We start from the raw sequence: 15,395 nt of genomic DNA on the forward strand, positions 1-15,395 counted from the left end.
TTATTTGTAGAAATGGAGTCTCCCTATGTTGCCCAGGCTGGTCTTGAACTTCTGGACTCAAGTGATCCTCCTGCCTTGGCATCCCAAAGTGCTGGGGTTACAGGCGTGAGCCACCAAGCCTGGCCCTACTGGACTTCTACAACCACTGTGAGCTGGGCCATTCCAACACCAAGCATTTGTAATCAGGCTGGTATTCTACAAGCCAGACACATTTGCCTATTTTGGATTAATAGTCATGAAATGGCATTTTTTGTGTGTGTGAAAAATCTCCCAGCTAGTGTCAGTATGCCTAGAGTTATGTGTTCATGACCCAGAGCTTAAATGGAGCAGTCTTGCAGACAGTGAAACTCCATGTAATTGTGAATTAATGGTTTGTGTCTGGGCTGGGGTGTCCCAGCAGGAGGGGAACCTCCTAGCATCTTTGCAAATTTCACAGAAGATGAAGTGACTCTGATCCATGGGTTGACCAACTCCTCCCGGTTTGCCTGTGACTTTCTGCTTTTAAAACGGAAAGTTTTGAGTCCTGGGAAACCTTTTGGTCCCAGGCAACTGGGAGAGTTGATCACCCTGCACATCCAAACGTTCATAGTTTCTCAGGAAATTGTCTTCAGGTTTGTGGTTATTGTTGCTGTTTTCGAGTAGTTTTCACCACAGGGATCCTTGCCTGACTGATTCCTCCAGTCTGCAGCGGGGGAATCTTTCGGTGGGGAAGGGGTATGGCCCATAGAGAAAGCTATCGACCTCCAAATCACCATCGCCCTACCCAGTCCTTCCAGTCCTTTTGACCAATCTGCTAAAAAAAGTGACCCAAAGGGCCTTTAATGAAAACCAAATCCTGATGGGCTGCAGTTTCTTGCTGGAAAAAGGACATTATGCACAGCAGAAAGCAAGGCGTCTGTTTCAGTAACCTTAAACCTCTCTGTAGGGTTAATAGAGGGGCCCGAGCAAAGAGCACAAGAAGCCACATTGTCTGGGAAACTGGAGAATTGTGAATGGGGCCAATGCCCCAGGGCAACTGCCCAAAGGGAAGGGAGAAAAAAGGGCCAAAGGTTCCCCAAAGCCCCAAATGACCCAAACCAGGAAGACTTCTAACTGGAGTTGAGCATTCCAGTTACAGGATGGTGATGGCAGGCCAAAACACCTACAAAGTGCTTTGGGATCAGGTTTGCTCAAAACCTGTTAGAATGCATGGCTTTTGGTGTCTGGGAACTTCAAAAGTTTTCTGTTTTTGTCCTGGGCAGTAAAATAAGCATAATTGTTTTCAAAGCTGGTTGTGGAGGTCCCCTTGGGAGAAAAATAATCCATTTGCATAACAAGTTAGACAATACAAGGGAAATCTGTATTAAAGAATGCTGGGATGGCGGCTGGGTGCGGTGGCTCACGCCTGTAATCCCAGCACTTTGGGAGGCCGAGATGGGCAGATCACAAGATCAGGAGATCGAGACCATCCTGGCTAACACGGTGAAACCCTGTCTCTACTAAAAATACAAAAAATTAGCCGGGCATAGTGGCGGGCGCCTATAGTCCCAGCTACTTGTGAGGCTGAGGCATGGTAACCCCAGCGTGGGTAACAGAGAGAGACTCTGTCTTAAAAAAAAAAAAAAAATTAAATAAATACATAAAATAAAAAAAGGGCTGGCAAACTTTTTCGGTAAGGGAACATGGAATACATATTTTGAGCTTTGGAGGCCATGTGGTCCCTGTCCCAAGTGCTCAACTCTCCTATGGTAGCAGGACGCTGCCATGGACAATAGGCCAATGAATGGGCATGGACATGTGCCAATAAATCTTTATTTATAGACACTGAAATTTAAATTTCACACAGGAAATTTTCATATGTCAGTAAACGTTATTCTTTTGGTTTTAAAAAACTATTTAAACAACCTAAAAAATCATTTTAAGGTCATGAGCCACGCAAAATCAGGCAGCCATTTCCATTTGGCCCGTGGGTGGTACTTTACTAACCCCTCCTTGAAACAATAAGGACTCCTTTAAAAATATAACCACGGTTTCATTATCAAACTTAAAACTATTAACAATTAATTCTTTAAAATCTTCAAGTATCTAATCAGGGGTTCAAATTTCCTCAATCGTCTCACAATTTTTTGGGTTTTTTTGAGACAGGATCTTGTTCTGTCACTCAGGCTGGAGTGCTGTGGCATGATCATAGCTCACTGCAGCCTCAAATTCCGGAGCTCAAGAGATCCTCCCATCTCAGCCTCCTGAGTGGCTGGGACTACAGGTGTGCATCACCACGCCGGGCTAAATTTTAAATGTTTTTATAGAGACGGAGTTATGCTATGTTGCCCAGGCTGATCTCAAACTCCTGGCCTCAAACAATCCTCCTGCCTTGGCCTCCCAAAGCACTGAGATTAGGTGTGAGCCACTGTGCCTGGCCTAATTTTTTATTTTATTTTATGGTGTTTTTTGTTTGTTTGCTTTGTTTCTTTTCTTTTTTTTTTTGAGACAGAGTTTCACTCTTGTCGCCCAGGCTGGAGTGCAATGGGATGATCTCGGGTCACTGCAACCTCTGCCTCCCAGGTTCAAGCGATTCTCCTGCCTCAGCCTCCCGAGTAGCTGGGATTACTAGCATGCGCCACCATGCCCAGCTAAGTTTTTGTATTTTTAGTAGAGATAGGGTTTCACCATGTTGGCCAGGCTGGTCTCAAACTCCTGATCTCAAGTGATCTGCCCGCCTCGGCCTCCCAAAGTGCTGGGATTACAGGTGTGAGCCACTGTGCCCAGACATGACGTGTTTGAATCAGGATCCAAGTAAAGTCTAGATTCTACAAGTGATCAACCTTTTAAGTTGTTTTTGAGTTCGTATGTTCTCTCTCTCTCTCTCTGTAATATATTGGCTAAAGAAAACTAGGTTGTTTATTTTGGGGAGTTTTCCACAGCCTTGATTTCTCTGGCTGCACTTAGTCTACTCAACACCTTGGCAATGGGGGTGCCATGGGTCTCAGTCCTTAAAACTCACCTAATTTCTCCATAAATTTACTTTCTTGGTGATGTCATTCAGGGTTTAAATACATGCTGACTATCTGGGGCTGGGTGCAGTGGCTCATGCCTGTAATCCCAGCACTTTGGGAGCCCGTGGTGGGTGGATCCCTTGAGGTCAGGAGTTTGAGACCAGCCTGGCCAACATGGTGAAACCCCGTCTCTACTAAAAATACAAAAATTAGCCTGGTATGGTAGCACAAGCCTGTAATCCCAGCTACTCGGGAGATTGAGGCATGAGAATCGCTTGAACCCGGGAGGCAGAGGTTGCCGTGAGCTGAGATCGCGCCACTGTGCTCCAGCGTGGGTGACAGAGCGAGACTCTGTCCCCCTCTCCCAAAAAAACCCAAAAACAAAAGAACAAACAAACAAAAAAACCCACTATCTCTGTTTAGATAGCTGCTTCTGACAGCACCTCTCCACTAACCTGCAGGCTCAAACATCAAACTGCCTACTTGCAATGCTATCTGCACTCTAAAAGGCTTCTCAAGCTTAGTATGTCCAAAATTGAGCTCCAGGGATCCTCCCCTAAACTTAGAACTCCTATGGTTTTCCCATCTCCCTCTCTACATGCTCAGGCCAAATCCTTGGTGTTGTCTTTGGGCTGTCTATTTTTTTTATTCCCTACATTTGATCTTTTGGTTCCGCCTTCCAAATACCTCCAAAATCCAACCACTTCTCACCACCTTCACTGCTATCAATGACCAAGTTACTGTCATCTCTTTCCTAGACTGGTCTGCCTGCTACAGCCATTGTTCCACTCCAGGGTATTCTCAACACAGCCATCAGTGTGCTTGATCCAGTTAAAATAAAAGTCAGGGCCAGGGACAGTGGCTCACACCTGTAATCCCAGTGCTTTGGGAGGCTGAGATAGGTGGATCACTTGAGGTCGGGAGTTCGAGACCAGCCTGGCCAACAGGGTGAAACCCCGTCTCTACCAAATATACAAAAATTAGCTGGGTGTGGTGGTGGGCAGCTATAATCCCAGCTACTTGAGAGGCTGAGGCAGAAGAATCACTTGAGCTGGGGAGGCAGAGGTTGCAGTGAGCTGAGATTGTGCCACTGCACTCCAGCCTGGGCGACAGAGTGAGACACCATCTCAAACAAAACAAAACAAAACAAAAAACAAAAACAAGTCAGAGCATCCATCCTGGCTAATATCCCTTCAGTGGCTCCCACCTCCCTCCAAGTAAAAGTCAGAGTGCTCACAATGGCCTGAAAGACCCTACTCACTCTGGCCCTCCTGATACCTCTCCAACCCCATGTCCTACGGTTATATCCTCTTCATGCAATTTACTGAAGAACAAGCAAATTATTCTCCTAATGTCAAAGCCTTTGCACTGTCATTTTGTTTTCTTGCTGGAACTTTCTCCAGATATTCCCATGATTCATTCCTTCACTTCCTGAGGTCTCTGCTTAAATGTCACCTCCTCAGGTCTTCCCTGACCAAACTGTCTACAATAGTACCTGCTCCTTCTTTGGCTCCTTTTTCCTACCCTGTTGTATTTTTCTCCGTGGAACTCATCACTCCCTGACATAATATAGTTATTTGATTATCTATTTATTTTCTGCCTGGTTCATTCCAACACACCAGCAGGGAGTTAGTTTTGTAAACTGCTGTATTCTCAGAGCATAGAATAATGCCTGGCTCACAGCAGTACTCAACAAATATTTGAAGAATGAAAGCATGAAATAATTACACAAACATAAATATGTATTATAGCTGTGCTTGGTGCTATAAAAGAGAAGTATTGGCTTTTTCTTCTGGCTAATTGCTTTGGCCTGGTCAGAGAATTCAGGGAAGGCTTCATTGAAGACTTGAAATTTACAATGAATTGACATTAGCTGGGCAAAGAGGAAGGGGAATCTTCTGGGCCGAGGAACAGCCTGTGAGAGGGTCTTAATTTGGGGAGGATAGCACCTTGGAGGGACAGACAGATGGCCCCGGCAGGAACCTTGGGGAATGAGGGGTGGGTGATACAGCCACTGAAAAAGCTTTGGGCTTTATCTTGAGGGTAATGGGGAGAGGAGGAGGGTGACATGAGTTTATTGAGATGATGTTTTTCAAAACAGCATCTGTTTGAAAACAGCAATCTGGTTTATTTGCTTATTTAATAAACTTGTATACAGAGCTGACTTTGTGTCAAGCCCTGTTTGAAGTGATTCACTATTAACAACTCATTTTACCCTCATAGGACACAATGATGCTGGTACCATCATTAATCTCATTTTACAGACGAGAAAATTTGAGTGCAGAGAGATTAAGAAACTTGTCAAAGGCCGGGCGCAGTGGCTCAAGCCTGTAATCTCAGCACTTTGGGAGGCCAGAGCGGGTGGATCACTTGAGGTCAGGAGTTCGAGACCAGCCTGGCCAACATTGTGGGAGCCCGTCTCTACTAAAAATAAAAAAATTAGCCTGGTGTGGTGGTGGGTACCTGTAATCCTAGCTACTCAGGAGGCTGAGACAGGAGAATCACTTGAACCTGGGAAGCAGAGGTTGCAGTGAGCCTATAACTGCACTCCAGCCTGGGCAAGAGAGTAAGACTCCGTATCAAAAAAAAAAAAAAGAAATATGTCCAACATCGTACAGCTAGTGAGTGGCGGAGATGTGATTCAGAATAGGTGACTGGCTTCACAGTCCATGCTTTTCCATTTCTGTTTGATACTGACTTTTGTGAGGTATAAATTTACATGCAATACAATGCACACTAAGTGTACAGTTCAGTGAGATCTGATAAATATATGTATCTGTGTGACAACCACCACAATCAAAATACAGAAAATGGGGGCTGGGTGCAATGGCATCCACCTGTAATCTCAGGACTTTGGGAAGCTTGAAGGGAAGATTGCTTGAAACCAGGAGTTTGAGACCAGCTTGGGCAATATAGTGAGACCCTATCTCTACAAAAAAAATTTTCCATCACCCCAAGAAGTTCCCTTGTGCCCTGTTGCAATAAACTTTTCCCATTGCACCCTAATAATGCCCCAGACCATTCCTAATTTGTTTCCTGTCACTAAAGATTATTCTGCATAACCTAGAGTTTCACAGAAATGGAATCATATGTTATGTGGTCTTTTTTGACTGGCTTCTTTTGCTCAGCATAAGCATATGTTTCTGAGGTTCATCTGTGTTCTTGCCTATATCAGTAGTGTGTTCCTTTTCCTATGCATATAATATGGGTTTTTTCCCTTTGGGTGCTTAAAAATTTATTATTTATTTTAAAAAATTGACATATATGCCAGGCACAGTGGCTCACGCCTGTAATCCCAGCACTTTGGGAGGCCGAAGCGGGCTGATAACCAGAGGTCAGGAGTTCCAGACCAGCTTGACCAACGTGGTGAAACCTTGTCTCTACTAAAAATACAAAAATTAGCTAGGTGTGGTGGCGCATGCCTGTAATCCCAGCTACTCGGGAGGCTGAGACAGGAGAATCGCTTGCACCTGGGAGGCGGAGGTTGCAGTGAGCCGAGATTGTGCCACTACACTCCAGCCTGGGTGACAGTGTGAGACTCCATCTCAAAAAAAAATTGACATATAATAATTGTACATATTTATGGGGTACATAATGATGTTTTGATGTGTATAATGTATGGTGATCAGATCAGGGTAATTAGCATGTCTACCATCTCAAACATTTGTCATTTCTTTCTATTCAATATCCTCCTTCTAGCTATTTGAAACTATATATTATTGTTAACTATTGTCATCCTACAGTGGTACAGAATACTATAACTAAATAAAAAAAAATTGTGTGGCCGGAGATGGTGGCTCATGCCTGTATTCCTAGCACTTTGGGAGGCTGAGGTGGGAGGATTGCTTGAGGCCAGCAGTTTGAGATCAGCCTGGGAAACATAGCAAGAACCCATTTCTACAAGAACTAAAAAAGTTAGCTGGGCATGGTAGTGCATGCCTGTAGTCTCAGCTTCTCAGGAGGCTGAGGCCAGAGGATCGCTTGAACACAGGAGTTCAAGGCTGCAGTGAGCCATGATCGTGCCACTGCACTGCAGGCTGGGTGACAGAGAAAGACTCTGTCTCTCAAAAAAAAAAACAGAATTTGAAATAATTACAGATTCATAGGAAGTCGCAAAAGAAATATCCTGTGTACTCTTCACCCAGTTTCCCCCATTGGTTACATGTTATGTAACAATAGTACCATATAAAATTCAGGAAATCATGGTACAAATTCAGGGCTTATTCAGATTTCACTAGTTTTACATGCACTTCTTTGCATGTATATTTTATATCGTTTTCTTCAATTTCGTGACATGTGTAGATTAATGTAACAGCTACCCTAATCAGGACCCAGAACTCTGCTGGTAATCACAAGCCTCCTTCATGCATCCCTTGATAGCCTTATCTCCCTCTCCCCATGGCAAATACTAATCTGTTCTGCATTTCTATAATTTTATTTCAAGAATGTTTTATAATTGGAATCATTAGTATATAACTTTCAGTGATTGGCTTTCTTCCCTCAGCATAATTCCCTTTAGGTCCATCAAAGTTGTTGCCTGTATCAATAGTTCATTACTTTTCATTGCTGAGTAGTACTCAATGGCATGGACATACCACAGTTAGTTTAACCATTCACCTATGGAATGACATTAGATTGGTTCAATTTTTCAGCTACTATGAATAAAGATGCTATGGACATTTGTGTACAGATTTTGTTTGTTTGTTTGTTTGTTTTTTGAGTTGGAGTCTCGCACTGTCGCCCAGGCTGGAGTGCAGTGGCGTGATCTTGGCTCACTGCATCACTGCAAGCTCTGTCTCCTGGGTTCATGCCATTCTCTTGCCTCAGCCTCCCAAGTAGCTAGGACTACAGGCGCCCACCACCACACCTAGCTAATTTTTTGTATTTTTAGTAGAGATGGGGTTTCACCATGTTAGCCAGGATGGTCTTGATCTCCTGACCTCATGATCCACCCGCCTTGGCCTCCCAAAGTGCTGGGATTACAACACTATGCCCAGCCTGTGTACAGGTTTTTATGTGAACATAAATTTTCATTTTTCTGGGATAAATGCCCAAGAGTGCAATTGTTGGGCTGTATGTTAAGTACACATTTAATTTTATAAGAAACAACGAAACTATTTTCCAGAATAGCTGTACCACCTTATATTTTCATCAGCAATGTGTGAGTGATCCAGTTTCTCCTCATTCTTTCCAGTTACTGGCATTATGATTGTATTTATTTATTTATTTTTGAGTTGAAGTCTCACTCTGTTGCCCAGGCTGGAGTGCAGTGGCGTGATCTTGGCTCACTGCAACCTCTGCCTCCCAGTCACTGCAACCTCTGCCTTTGCGGTTCAAGCAATTCTTCTGCCTCAGCCTCCTGAGTAGCTGGGACTACAGGCATGAGCCACCATGCCCGGCTAATTTTTGTATTTTTAGTAGAGATGGGGTTTCACCATGTTGGCCAGGCTGGTCTCGAACTCCTGATCTCAGGTGATTCACCCACCTCGGCCTTCTAAAGTGCTGGGATTACAGGCATGATTCACTGCGCCTGGCTTCATTATGGTTTTTTTTTATTTTAGCCATGTGATAGGTCTATAATTATATTGTAGTTTCAATGGTCATTTTCCTAATGGCTAACAATGCTGAGTATCTTCCCATGTGTTTATTTGCTATCTGTATATATACTTTGATGATATATCTGTTCATGTCTTCTGCTCATTTTCTGATTGGATTGCTTACTTATGTTTTAGTTTTGAGAGTTTTTTCAATATAGTCTAAATGAAACTCCTTTTTGTTGGATTTTTAAAAAAAATCTTTTTTTTTTTTTAGCAATTTGATTATTATATGCCTTGGCGTGGCTTTCTTCATGATTCCTCTGCTTGGGGTTGGTTGAGCTTCTTGGATCTACGGATCTGTAGTTCTATCAAACTTTACACAAATGTGGTCATGAGGTCATGTTTTCTTTCTCTTTCTTTCTCTCTCTCTTTCCTTTCTTTCTTTCTTTTCTTTTTCTTTCTCTCTCTCTGTTTTTTTTTTCAGTCTCGCTCTGTCACCCACGCTGGAGTGCAGTGGTGCAATCTTGGCTCACTACAACTTCCGCCTCCCGGGTTCAAGTGATTCTTGTGCCCCAGCCTCCTGAGTAGCGGGGATTACAGCCACCACACCTGGCTAATTTTTTTTTTTTTTTTTGATAGAGATGGGGTTTCACCATGTTGGCCAGGCTGGTTTTGAACTCCTGGGCTCAAGTGATTTGCCTGCCTCAACCTTCCAAAGTGCTGGGATTACAGGCATGAGCCACTGTGCCCCGCTAATGATTTATTCAGATATTTTTCTGCCACCCCCTCCTTTCCTGGGACTCCAATTACACATATTTCAAATAGTTTCATATTGCTCCAGAGCCCTCTTAATTTTTTCAGTCTTTTTGCCCCTGCATTTTACTTTGGATAATTTATTTTGCTATGACTTCAAGTTCACTAATTTTTCTTCTGCAATGTCTAATATGCTGTTAACTCTATCCAGTGTGTTTTTCATTTCAGATATTGTATTTTTATCTCTAGAAGTTCCTCTTGGGGTTTATTTCGTACCTACCGTGTCTCTACTTTTAACATGCTTGCAGTTTTCTCTACTTTCTTGAACTTACAGGGTATATTTATAATAAACATCCTTATCCATTAATTGGATCTTCTGTGTCATTTCTGGATCTGTTCTATTGACTGGATTTTTCTCCCGATAGCCATATTTTCCTGCTTCCTAGTATGCCTGGTAATTTTTATTTATTTATTAAAAAATTTCTTTGAGACAGGGTCTTGCTCTGTCACCCTGGCTGGAGTGCAGTAGCATAATCATGGCTCACTGCAGCCTCAACTTTCCAGCCTTCAGTGATCCTCCCACCTCAGCCTCCTGAGTAGTTGGGCACCTGCCACATCCCTGGCAAATTTTTGCATTTTTGGTAAAGACAGAGTTTCACCATGTTGCCCAGGCTGGTCGAAAACTCCTGAGATCAGGCAATTCACCCTCCTTGGCCTCCCAAAACGCTGGGATTATAGGCATGAGCCACTGTACCTGGCTTGCCTGGTAATTTTTGATTGGATGCTGGACACTTTGGATTTTACATTGCTGGATTTTTTTTTCTTTTTTTTCTTGCCCCATCTTCTGGTTTTCTAAAGTTTCTGGGTTTTATGATACTGCTTTAAATATTGTTGGGTTTTGTTCTGGAATGCAATTCAGTTACTTGGAATCAATTAGATTCTTCGAAGACTAGCTTTTGAGCTTTGTTAGGGCAGATCTGGAATAAACTTTAGCCTAGGGCTAATTTGGCCTATCATGGAGGCAATTATTCTTTGATGATTGACCCTGATGCCCAATGTATTTGGAGGTTTTTCCATTGCAGCTTGTAGGAGCTACTCTCATTCCCCTGTGAGGTCCAAGGATTGTTCTGCCTACTGGTCGTTCATTCTCCAGCCTCAGGTGGTTTCTTACATGCATAGGTAGATAAATATTCAGCCAAAGTCTCAAAAGACCCTTCTTCAGATCTCCAGAACTTTCTCTCTGTGCAACTTCCTCCTCTCCAAGTATTCTTCTTATGGATTCTAGCTGCCTTGATTTCCCTGAAGTTCCACTCTGTCTCTTCTGCTCAGTGAGACCTGTAGGCTCTGTTTGGATTCTCCCTCCTTGCGCTATGGGGTGGAGACTCCAGGCAGTGAGCAGGAGCAATTATAGAGCTCAGCTTGTTTGCTTTCCTTGCTCAGGGATCTCAGTCTTGTGCTACCTGCTGCTCAATGGCTGAAAAACATTTGCATCCACATATTTCGGCCAGCTTTTTAATTGTTTAAGGCAGGAAGGTTTACCCATTGCCAATTACTCCATCATAGCTAGAATAAAATTATAACAAATTTCTTTTTATTGTTATTACTGAATAGTATCCCACTGAATGGAGATACCATGTTTAACCTTTCACCTGTTACTGGATATGTGATTGTTTCCAATATCTGGCTACTATGAATGAAGCTATACAAATCTTTGTGTAGACGTGTTTTCATTTCTCTTGCTTAAATACCTAGGGGTGGCATTTCTTGATCATAGGGTATTGTATATTTAACTCTGTAATACACTGTCAAACAGTTTTCCCAAGCAGCTGTATCAGAGTTCTTGTTGTTCCATATCATCACCAACATTTGATAGTCAGTCTTTGAAATTTTTGCCCATTCTAGTGACTTTGTAGTGGTCTTGTTGTGGGTTTAATTTGCTAGTTCTTGTTAGCTAATGTTGTGATAATCATTTGTGTGCTTATCGGCCACTTTTACATCTGTTTTTATGACGTTTAACTTCATATCTTTTTTTTTTTTTTTGAGACGGAGTCTTGCTCTGTCATCCAGGCTGGAGTGCTGTGGCACGATCTCGGCTCACCGCAAGCTCTGCCTCCTGGGTTCACACCATTCTCCTGCCTCAGCCTCCCGAGTAACTGGGACTACAGGTGCGTGCCACCACAGTCATCTAATTTTTTTGTATTTTTATTAGAGACGGGGTTTCGCCGTGTTAGCCAGGATGGTCTGGATCTCCTGACCTCGTGATCCGCCCACTTCAGCCTCCCAAAGTGCCGGGATTACAGGTGTGAGCCACCATGCCTAGCCAACTTCATATCTTTTTAACATTTTTTCCCCTTGGCTTGTATATCTTCTTATTGAATTATAAGAGTAGCTTTTATATTCTGGATATAAATTTCTTGCAGATAAAATAGAGTCTATACTTTTTTTTTTTTTTCAGACAGAGTCTTGCTCTGTTGCCCAGGCTGGAGTGCAGTGGCACAATCTTGGCTCACTGCAACCTCTATCTCACAGATTCAGGCACTTCTCCTGTCTCAGCCTCCCAAGTAGCTGGGACTACAGACATGTGCCACCATACCCAGTTAATTTTTTATTTTTAGTAGAGACAGGGTTTCACTATGTTGGCCAGGCTGGTCTTGAACTCCTGACCTCAAGTGATCTACCCACCTTGGCCTCCCAAAGTGCTGGGATTACAGGTGTGAGCCACCATGCTTGGCCCAGAGTCTACTTTTGACTATACCTTTTTGCTGGATTGAGAGGAGTCGGGGGTAGTGGTAAGATAAACGGGCCATTGTAGTCACCAAGGAGAGAGATGATAGTGTCTTAGACTAGAATGGGGATTTAGATGGAGGAAAGTAGGTGAGTTTTAAAATTATTTTTTAAAAAGACTTCAAGGGATTCTGGGTCTACTTGGTTTTTCCTTTCGTCTGCTGAATGTCCATATATATATATATATATATATATATGTTTATATACATGTATATATATATGTGTGTGTATGTGCATATATATATATATTAAAAAACATGAATCACTTCTATGCTTAAATTAACTACAGGAGAATGTCTCAGGAACCTATGACATACTCCCTTTTCCTATTCCTTTTTCTGAGCCATGGAGTGTCGAGTTATACAGTGCCAAATTCCAGGCAGGGTAAGTCCTGAGGGAAGAATCACCCTTTGTGGTTTCCACACAGTTTAGGGAATGAGGTGGGATAGATACATTAGGTACATGATGCTGTAAGTTGTTTTTGGGGGTGTGTGTGTGTGCGTGTATGATTTTTCAGGATTATTCTAAGAGGATTTTTCAAGCCACGGTTTTCTCAGAGTGGGCAGTTATAATTAAAATTCACTAAAAATTTCCTTCATGAGTGGCTTTCTGGGGCTTTTCCTCTAACCCATATTTGTAGTTTTGAAGGTCACACAATTCAATTCTAGTTATACATTCAATGGCTTTCTTACAGATTTGCATCCATTGTTGCAAAAAATGGTGGTGAGTATTCTATTTTCTGTTAATCAGAGTCCCCTCTACTGGAATTGCCAACTTTTGGATGTTATACTTGATGTTATCTCTTTGCCTTTTAGGAAGAAATAATAGATGGAAGCTATCTGAATGGTAATGTGCCCCCTTGATCTCCACTTGCTTCTTCTAAGAATTTCAAACAGAATGCAGCTGTGATCTCTCTGGAATGATTCCTTTTAAAGATGTCTTTTCATTTTATTCCCATTGTAGCACTGCTGGATCTCATACAGTTTCAAAGGTAACCTGCCCTAGAGGAAAGGGGAAGGGATGGTATAGATTTTTAATAAAAATTCTTAATGGAACTCTCTTAATTGTAAAAAGTAATATGTGCTCATTACAAAAAATGTCAATCAAAGCACAGTGTTTTAAAAGTGAACACCCTTGCTCCGCGGACGTCATTCCTCCTCACTCTAGCATAAGAGCCAATTTTTTTTTTTGGACGGAGTTTCGCTCTTGTTGCCCAGGCTGGAGTGCAGTGGTGCTATCTTGGCCCACTACTGCAACCTCTGCCTCCGGGGTTCAAGCAATTTTCCTGCCTCAGCCTCCTGAGTAGCTGGGATTCCAGGCACCCGTCACCATGCCCGGCTAATTTTTGTATTTTTAGTAGACATGGGTTTTCACCATGTTGGCCAGGCTGGTCTCAAACTCCTGACCTCAGGTGATCTGCCCGCCTCGGCCTCCCAAAGTGCTGGGATTACAGGCATTAGCTACCGCACCCAGCCTAAGAGCTGAAATTTATTGCGTGCTTTCTATGTAGTGGGTATTCTACTAAGTGCTTGGTATAGAAACAATCCAATCCTCACAAGTGCCACACAAGGTAGGTCCTGTTGTTATCCCATTGCACACAGTGGTGAAACTGAGGTCCAGGAAGGGTAAATCAAGGACACACAACTGGGATGTGAACCAGTGGCCTGGCTCCAGGATCCATTCCCTTTACTGTTGCGCTATAAGCTGCATACGGACAGATACCAGGGACATGGGGCAGGGAACTAGGTAGTGTGGAAATGCCAATATTAATAAACAATTATAATATGATGAGTACTATGATGGATAAGAAATAGGGGTCTTGGGGCCCCATGTCAGGGATACCCAGTTATGTTAAAGTGAAAGATCCCCATAACCACTCCTTTCTCTAAGATAACACCAATGGGTACTTTTGGATATATTCTTTCAGTCTAAGTATTTTATTTATTTATTAATTTATCCATCCATCCATCCATCCATCCATCCATCCATCCATCCATCCACCCATCTCTTTATAAGATTACAGGCCAGGCATGGTGGCTCATGCCTGTAATTCCAGCACTTTGGGAGGCCGAGGTGGGCGGATCACGAGGTCAGGATTTCGGGACCAGCCTGGCCAACATAGTGAAACCCTGTCTCTACTAAAAGTACAAAAAAATTAGCCAGGCATGGTGGTGCATGCCTGTAGTCCCAGCTACTCAGGAGGCTGAGGCAGGAGAATCACTTGAACCCGGGAGGCAGAGGTTGTGATAAGCCAAGATTGAGCCACTGCACTCCAGCCTCGGCAACAGAGCGAGACTCTGTCTCAAAACAAACAAACAAACAAACAAACAATCAAACAAATAAACAAACGTAAGATTGCAGAAGGCTTTTCATAGGCTGGGCATGGTGGCTCATCCCTGTAATCCCAGCACTTTGGGAGGCCAAGGTGGGAGGATTGCTTAAGGTCAGGAGTTCCAGCCCAGCCCGGCCAACATGGCAAAACTCAGTCTCTACTAAAAATAGAAAAATGAGCTGAGTGTGGTGGTGCACACCTGTAATTCCAGCTACTTGGAAGGCTGAGGCAGGAGAATCGCTTGAACCTGGGAGGCAGAGGTTGCAGTGAGCTAAGATTGCACCACTGCACTCCAGCCTGGGTGACAAAGTGAGACTCTGTCTCCAAAAAAAAAAAAAAAAAAAAAAAACGAGAAAAGGCTATTCATGGGCATTTACTGTGTGTTGGGCGCTGTCTTATGCAATTTTCATGTGTGAACAAATTTTAATCTCACTGTTTTAGCCATATTTCATATAAAGGGAAACTGAGGCACAAGAAAATTTTAGCTAATTGTCTCAAGCCATACAGCTAAGTGATGGAACTAGGATTCAAATCCAGTTTGGAGCCCACACTCCTAACTATGCCATTCCAGCCTCGCATGGTATACCTAGCATCTGCTTTTTAAATGTACATCTTTCTAACGCAATCAGTTTGGATTGTAGTCAATCTAAGTAGGTTGTTACGGGAATTAGAATATTGCATACAGCTTAGAAATTTGGGAATTGGCTTTGAGAGAATGGGATCCAGGCAGATTCCTAGAATTGGAAACTCTCCTATCACTGTGCCTGGTTAAGAAATTTTTTACTTCAGGCTGGGTGCGGCGGCTCACTCCTGTAATCCCAGCACTTTGGGAGGCAGAGGTGGGAGGATTGCTTGAGCCCAGAAGTTTGAGACCAGCCTGGGCAACATAGTGAGACCCCATCTCTACAAAAAACAAACAAAATTAGCTGGGTGTGGTGGCATGCACCTGTGATCCCAGCTGCTTGGGTGGCTGAGGTTGGAAGATCGCTTGGGCTGGGGAGATTGAGGCTGCAGTGA

General features: G+C 43.1%; 1 protein-coding gene across 1 annotated transcript in view; it reads left to right on the forward strand.

The window, feature by feature from the left end:
- The window catches only part of OTOA (otoancorin), a 105,597-nt gene that overhangs the window by 2,012 nt on the left and 88,190 nt on the right, over positions 1-15,395 (forward strand). Inside the window, exons 2-5 of the mRNA XM_032155922.1 lie at positions 12,336-12,430; positions 12,741-12,769; positions 12,862-12,892; positions 13,010-13,037. Of these exons, the coding sequence (XP_032011813.1) occupies positions 12,340-12,430; positions 12,741-12,769; positions 12,862-12,892; positions 13,010-13,037 (179 nt within the window). The 5' untranslated portion in view covers positions 12,336-12,339. The remainder of the gene's footprint in view (positions 1-12,335; positions 12,431-12,740; positions 12,770-12,861; positions 12,893-13,009; positions 13,038-15,395) is intronic.

This window comes from Hylobates moloch, unplaced genomic scaffold (genome assembly GCF_009828535.3).
Source record: "Hylobates moloch isolate HMO894 unplaced genomic scaffold, HMol_V3 SCAFFOLD_6, whole genome shotgun sequence".
In the NCBI taxonomy this organism is placed as follows: domain Eukaryota; kingdom Metazoa; phylum Chordata; class Mammalia; order Primates; family Hylobatidae; genus Hylobates; species Hylobates moloch.